At 51.5% G+C, this 7518-nt stretch overlaps 1 protein-coding gene across 1 annotated transcript; it reads right to left on the bottom strand.

Annotated features, from left to right (window-relative positions):
- Positions 1–4628: 4628 nt before the first annotated feature.
- On the bottom strand, positions 4629–7456 carry LOC135304524 (nuclear cap-binding protein subunit 2). The gene is made up of 4 exons (XM_064427004.1): positions 7282–7456; positions 6944–7125; positions 6061–6199; positions 4629–5397 (listed from the first exon to the last, which is right to left on the bottom strand). The coding sequence occupies exons 1-4, from the start codon at positions 7366–7368 to the stop codon at positions 5299–5301; spliced, it is 507 nt and encodes a 168-aa protein (XP_064283074.1). The 5' UTR covers positions 7369–7456; the 3' UTR covers positions 4629–5298.
- Between the last annotated feature and the right edge of the window lie 62 nt (positions 7457–7518).

Raw genomic sequence — 7518 nt, 5'->3', positions numbered from 1 at the left:
ATGCTCCTGCTGAAGCCTGTCAGGGGCTGGGGGCTGGAGGGTGCCTTTCCCCTCCTGTACCAGTCTGGGAGGGGCCATTTTGTGGCTTCAAATCAGGAAAAAGCTGAGCCTGGCTTTGCTGTTGAGAGGCCTGTGGGGAAGGAAGCAATGCCCTGACACTTGGGTCATTTCCTCCCCAGGCTTGATTTGTGATTTCCTTGTTGCCATTTCCCCCTGGACTGACAGGGGAGCTGGAGGGCTGCTGAGTCCCAGTGTGTCTGGCCCAAGCCATGCTGAGCAGGCAGGTGGCTGGGGAGGCCTTTCTGTGGTCACTGGCTGGTGACAATGTGCCCTGGTCATGCCAGGGATGCAGTGCTGCTGGGTTGGGGTGTTGGGGGTGCAGAGGGGATGACTGTCAGCCTCCCTCTCATGTGACTCCACCACATCCCATGGCATTCATAACTTCATATCCAGCTGGTTTTGGGGGACATGGGGCTTTTCTGGTGGGCCCTTCAGAGCAGTTCTCTGGACACCAGATGCTTGCCACCTCCAGGGGGGCTGCCAACAGGCCATGAGTGTGGCCATGCAGGCTGAGGGCAGGATGGAGATGGGGGGCTGTGTTGCTGAGCCTCTGGAGGGAGAGCAGCAGCTGCAGAGCTGCCCCTGCACTGCTCCCTGGCCAGAAGAGGCCCTGGCAGGCAGAGATGTAGCAGCAGATTAAATTCTGATCCACTTGGGAATTAAAATAGGCTGGCAAGTCTGCTCTGCTCTGTGACACCAAATGCTTCAATGTGAGGAGTTAATATGCCATCTTCTTCCCTGTAAATCTGAGCACTGTCAGATCCCCTTCCCTGCCGGTGGAGGGGAGCTGCAGTGGCTGCTGAGTGGGATGAATCCATCAGCAGGGCCTGAGTCCTGGAATCTAGGGAATTGACTCCAGGCAATGGTGTAACAGAGCAAACTGCAATCAGCTCCTGACGTTTCTGCAGCAGCACTGGGTTGTGCTCCCTCACAGTCCAGAAGGGCTGCAGGAAATCAAAGCTGCTGAAGGGTGAGATTCTTATCATTCCTTACTCCCCTGGCTCCAGGCAGGCCCCAACCCTTCTGCTCTCCGTGGTGAGCTTAAGCACACATGACCCAGTAGCTGTGAGGAGCCTGCGTGCATCCAATAATCCTCTTGCCCTGAGCTGTGCCAGGTGGCCCAGCTCTCTATAAACACACAGGCTTAATGCTCGCCTCTCTTTGCCTCTGCAGGCCTGGCAGGATGACTTGCTGCCACGTGCTTGCTCTGCCCTCACTCTCCTTTCTTCCCAGTGTGCAGCTGGTGCCCTGGTTCCTGCTCTTGTCCCCCAGTCCACACTGCATCTAGGCAAAGGGTGGCTCCTCTCACAGCCTGTCCTGGAGCTGCCAGCATGCTGGGATGATGCCTGCACCCAGCAGGATGGCACCCTGGAGCTTCAGGGGAGTCTCTTTCTTATGAGACAGCTGTACCCCCACGGCACCCACACCTCACTGTGGGGGAAGTGAGCCTGTGAGTGAGTGGTGCAGAGAGATGGCAGAGGCAGCATGGGCAGTGCAAGTGGCACATTTATGGTGCAAATGGGAAGTTTTCCATCAGATGAACTACCCCTTCTCTGCCACCATCAAGATCACCAAAGGCTGCGCAGGTGTACTGGTTTCCTGACCTCATACACAAGAGATTTCTTGCTAATAACAGAGTTTTAAGACTGTTACATCCCCCTGTCCTCCTTAAGCTTTCCCATTTTCCTGTTGTGTTTACCCAGGCAACTATTCTAATTCATATTCTCTACACAGGACCTGACACTGATGGTGCTTTGCAAGGCTGGACAGATGACTGCTCGTATTTTTCCATTTTTAAGTCAATGTTAAGTCCTGTTCCATTTCACTGCATCTCAGGGGCAGCCTGCATCACAGGCAGGTCAATGCTGACATTTTTTAAACCTGCCCCAGAATAAACATGCAGTTCCTTCAAGACTTGTGGCAGTTGTACAGGCACAGCAACCTGACTTGCAAAATAAACAGGTAGGAGACATTTTGACAAACTAAATGTAACACTCCTCCCAGCTTAGTTATCAAGACTTTGGGGTAATGTGAGCGTTAAACTAATTTAACTGCCTGGTCTGCACATAGGTGTGCAACAGTTTCTATCATCCTGGACAAGATAATGCATGAAAAATCATGACACATTACTGGGCAGGGAGCAGCTGCTATTGTTTACATAATACAAACCAAATTTACAGACAGAATTTAACTTGTTCAATGGAATTACTTGCCCTAGCTGAGAGGTTCTTGGGGACAGATCAAAAAGGGTTTACATTTCTTCTCGTCTCTTGTTTGGCCATAAGAACAGGCTAGAGAGTGCTGGCCATGGTCCTCTTAAAATAGGAAGAAACACTCTCTGAAGTGATCATTGAGCATTTGTTATGTTTTACAGGCTACTCCAATTGTGGGACAGGTGACATGACAAGGGAAAATTCTGAATTTTCTAGAGCTGCTGATATGAAACATAAGGACTGGTCTGATTCAGAGACCAGTCCTCATGTTGATTCAGATTGGTTTTGACATCAGCCCTGAGCACAGCAGGAGAGGAAAAGCCAGCAAGGCAGAAGTACAGAGAACCATGGTGAGACTCATGCACCCTCCTAGTGTCCATCTCTGTGTCTGCAAGTGACAGCAGCTTTAAGACACCAACAGATGTGTCCTGCCCCCCCAGTTTGTCACTGAGAAAGTGGTTCTGACACACAAGCTGCAATTGCTGCAGGACTCGACACTGGAGTGGCTGGACACCAGGTGCCCACCAAGCCACTTGTGTCACTTTCCTCCTCAGGGGTGTCCCCACCCATGGCAAGGTGCTTGGAACTAGCTGGTCTTTAAGGTCCCTTCCAACCCAACCCACTCTGTGATTCTGTGATGTGTCCAGGTTACTCCATGCAGAGGAGTAAGCTAACATTAACCTGGAACATGCACTTTCCCCAAAGCCTAGGAAAGTGTCTCCTCCTTGCTAGCTGATGGAGACATAGTTGGTATCTTGATTACATCCATAGGCACAAGGTGACATCCCTTATTTTGTTCCCAAGAGCTGAATAGCTGTTTGGCTTCCCTATCTTCCTGCTGACTTTGGGCCCTGTTATGCCAGCATCAGCAGCCAGTAAGGATTCCACATCCCTGGTGGCTGTAATCTTTCCACGTCTCAAAGCTCTGACGAGGTTAGACTGGGTGGTTTCTACTTCTTGTCTGAATTCCCTCACTCCTTCCTGCATTTCTTTTCTCAAGGACCAGCTTCTTGATGGAACCCTTCTTCTCCCTCCTTCCCTAATACCTGGTGATAAAGACCTACTGACTTCCATGTCCACTGGGTTTTTCCCACAACTGGTGCAACTGTAGTTCTTGTTTGGGCCTCTATCTCTACTATCACCTCAGATGGAGTTTGTCCCTGGTCTCAGTCAGGTTACCCCCAGAGGTGGCTGGGATCCCTGAGCTAACCACAGCCCTCAGCTGTGGCTTTGCAGGAACATGCCAAGCCCCAGCACAGTGCCAGAAGCTGCTGGGTTTCACTGGGGTAGGCACCTTCTGTCAGTTGGCATGTCAGTTTGCCAGGGTTACTTGCCTGTTCAGGTGTAGTCCCAGGCTATGGGAGGTGATAACTAGCCCAGGCACTTGCCCAAATCCTTCCACACACTCTGCCACCCACGGACCAGCCGCCTCAGGGCACATTTCAGTGTTGACTCACCCAAAAACTGCCTTCTCTTATACCAGATTACACAGACCCCATGATATGCCAACCGTGTTAATTAGTAGCATTAAACATCTCACGTAAGGCTGAGCAGGAACAATAAAGCCACCCACACCAGGTGGGAGTGGGAAATGGGATCCTCTCCACAAGGCAGCTCCCCCAGCAGAGCAAGGCCATCAGTGCCAGGGCAAAGCACAGAGCCCTGGTTTGTACTAACTTGTTCCCAAAGCCCAGCAAAGCAAAGAGATAAGAAATGCAGCCAACAAACTCTGTGACCCAACAGGAGCTGCCTGCTTAGTAACTACTATGGCTAAAGCACACTTAGCACAGAAGAGCCATTGCCTCAAGCCCCACACTGGGCACCAAACTGTGGTGGGCTGACCCTGCCTGGACACCAGGTACCCACCAAGCTGCTCTCTCACTCCCCTCCTCAGTGGAAGGGGGCTGGGAGAAAGGAAGATGGGAACGGAATTTGTGGGCCAAGATAAAGGCAGTTTAATAAAGCAAAAGCAAGGCTGTGTGTGGGAGCAAAGAAAAACTAAATATTTATTCTCTGCTTTCAACCAGCAGGAGATGTCCGGCCACTTCTTGGGAAGCACAGCTTCAGTACACAGAGCAGCTGCTCCAGAAGACAGATGTTTTAATAAGGAATGCCCCCCATCTCCCTTCTCTTAGCTATTACTGCTGAGCAGATGCCATATGGTCTGGAATATCCCAAGATCTTGCCCCCACCCCAGCCTGCTGGTGAGGTGGGAATGTTAGAGACAGCCTTGACGCTGTGGGAACATTGTTCAACAACAGCCAAAACACTGGTGTTTTATCAACACCTTCCTAGCTACCAATAAAAAACACAGCTCTACAAGGGCTGCTAGGGGTAAAATTACCTTCAGCTCAGTCAGACCAAATATAACTGTTTATTTAAAAAATTAACAGAAACTTTTAACAAAATCACACCAGACAGTGAGGATGTGAAAAGCCAGGCAGCACTGGGGGCATTACAAAGAGAAATGCTCTGCAGGCCCTGACCAACCCAAGGGCTAGATGTGCAGACAAGCACCTCCAAGCGGATGATAAGACTTGTCCACTTCTCTCATTCAAACAGTGATACTGTTTATTAAGCAGGTGAGGTTGTAAATTAGAAACCTGAAACTCTTTGTGCATCCTCACTAGGTGCCCAGGCACTTGGAGGGCTCCAATGGTGGTAAGCTTTTTTTAAAAGTTCCATTTGAAAGCAACCACAGCTGCAGTTGCAGCTTGGAGGAAGCCACCTGCTTAAGTGCAACATGAAGAGTATGTCAGCATAAGTTGTGTGTGACATGCTGCACTTCTTCTTGCCCAAAATCCAACAGAGCTGTCCTTTTTTTTTCCCCTTGTTGCCCTGTATCAGCACAGAACATCCTCTCTAGCTCAGAAAGAAGGGAGAATGAACACATGTATATCCACAGTCTAAGGAGAGTTACCTTTTGCTGGAACTTGGATCTCACTCCATACCCTGATCCCAAATGAGAGAACAGGGCTAGCTCTGGAAGGACAGAGCCCTCTATGAGCTAGGAGCCACGAGGCAATCAATAGATTGCAGGCTGGTGATTTGCCTTCTGCATCTGAATGATCTTGCCAAAGCCACCTCTTCCCACATCGTAGTCTGTCCGGTATTCATCCCGCACCTGGGGACAGCAACAACAACACAAATATTAACAGCCAGCACTGCCTGTCCCCTGCTAGGCTTCAGAATCATCACCCCTCCTTGTTCACTTGGTGGGGAACTGAAGTCCAGATTTGAAGCACTTCAACTCGTCTGAGATCTCTTCAACTAATCCACCAAAAAGGTGGTAATGGTGGTGAAAACGACCAAAAAGGATGTATCTGATTGTTGAGATTTTTTCACATAAGAAGCAAAGAAGACCCCAAAGTATTTTTTGTTCAGCTTCTCAGTACACCCTTCTGAACTGCCAGGCTTGGCCTTCAGAACACTTTATCTCATCTAAACCTCGTCTTTGCCCTTGGGGAAACTGCTGTGTTATGAGATTGGCCTGGCAGCCACACTGCTTCCTTCTACTCAAATTCTGGATCATTTCAAGGGTACTAGTTTGGATTAGGGAATATTCTGCTTGCATTAAAGAAAGTTTGCAGTCCTAGACAGAAGTGGCCTTAAGTTCTATTCCCAGCCTTTAACACCAGGTGTCAATTACTGAAACAACCCGGGAGTGAGCAAATGTCATTACCAGGTCTTTACAGCCTGCACATTGTTCTCCCTGAGACAAAACCAGCAAGTAAGTACACAGAGTCTCACAGGCTCAAACTCGGGGATGAACTGGCACTGCCTTTACCTGTCCTCCAGTCTTTCCTCTCCCATACTGCCGCCCCTCCTTAAAGCCTGCGTCCCAGTCCGTGCGGATGATGCGGTCGTCCAGCCGCGTGCCGTTGATGAACCTCATGGCGTGCTCAGCATCTGCTCTCGTGTAGTACCTGGGGCACTCTGTAAGGACAACTAAGTGTGCTTTTTGGAAAAAAAACCCAGGGAAGTGTTGTGTTTGACAGGCTGAACTCTCCCCACTGCCTTCCAGCCTTTTCTACTCTTCCTGCTCTTCTCTACGGGATCAAAAACTGCACTCATGTAAATCCAAGGTAAGACCAGCTAATGCTCAGAAAGGATTCTGTACTTTAATGTTAGGACCTGCACAGACAAGACAATGGAACAAAGACATTAAAGCCTTGCTAAGGGCAATATGCCTTTTTGCACTATGTAAAACTTGACTGAAATAGAACAAAAGGAGCAGGCTTCACAGGAGAGCTTTGCACAGACAGCTCCTGGCACAACCTGTGTAAGCGTGTACTCTCTGCTTGAAAATGCCCCCATGGCTTATCCTGCTACTTCCTCCAGGTGTGCAGTTGAGATGAGAAAGTAAACATGTGCTCTGGACACGGAAGACATCAGACTGATGACTAACAGTTCTCATTTTGCCTCTAAAACCACTAAAGAAATTAATGAGTTAAAGGGGCTTTCTGCCACCTCCAGAAACAACAGCTGTGGTGGCACTTGTCACATACGGCACCACTGCACAATCAGTCCCAGGGTGCAGTGGGAAGGTGCAAGGACGGCCGGGATGTGCCCGGTAGGAAGCACTTGGCTATCACCCTTCCAGCAGCAGGGCAGAGCAACTGCAGGTGCCAACCACACCCGTGCTGACAGGAGGGAACCAGAAAGGATACTCTACAAAGCAGAAGCCACACGGGGTCTTCTTGATCTTGTCCAGACCCATGACAATCCTCTTGACATCCCCGCACTTGGAGAAGAGCTCCTGGATCTGCTCCTCGGTGGTGTAGAACGACAGGTTGCCGACATAGAGCGTGGAGGAAATCTTCAGCGATTTCTCCTGCAGCTGCCTGCTACCCTGCGGGCACAGAGGCGCACGCCGCGGGCTCAGCGCGCTCGGGGTCCCGCTCCCGCCGCCCCGTGCCCTCCCGCTGCCCGCTCCCGGCACGGCCTTGCCCCGGCCTCAGCCCTGCCCGCCCCGGCCTGGCCCTGCCGCCCGCCGCGCCGGGCGCACCCGGAAGTGCTGGTCGCGGTACTGGCTGATCTCGCAGTACGAGTCGCTGTTGAGCCCGCTGAGCGTGGTGTGCAGCAGCCCCGACATAGCGCCCGCCCGGGCCCCGCCGCCGGGCCGCGCCGGGATCCTTCCAGAACCGCCGCGCACCGGACGCGGCCAGCGGCGCGCGACGGACGCCGCTCCGCGGCCCCGCGCGATTGGCCGCGCCGGCTGTCACTCGGGCTGGAGGGCGGGGCG

The sequence above is a fragment of the Passer domesticus genome, chromosome 7 (assembly GCF_036417665.1).
Source record: "Passer domesticus isolate bPasDom1 chromosome 7, bPasDom1.hap1, whole genome shotgun sequence".
Classification (NCBI taxonomy): Eukaryota; Metazoa; Chordata; class Aves; order Passeriformes; family Passeridae; genus Passer; species Passer domesticus.
Note: the sequence above shows the minus strand (reverse complement) of the source record. Positions and strands in the feature narration are given on the sequence as shown.

Excerpts from the sequence above, each read along its gene's own strand:
- LOC135304524 (XM_064427004.1), bottom strand. The coding sequence starts at position 7,368 with ATGTCGGGGCTGCTGCACACCACGCTCAGCGGGCTCAACAGCGACTCG. Across the intron at positions 7,126-7,281 it reads ACCGCGACCAGCACTTCCGG|GGTAGCAGGCAGCTGCAGGA; the intron begins GTGCGCCCGGCG and ends CTGTGCCCGCAG. Across the intron at positions 6,200-6,943 it reads TGTGGCTTCTGCTTTGTAGA|GTACTACACGAGAGCAGATG; the intron begins GTATCCTTTCTG and ends AGAGTGCCCCAG.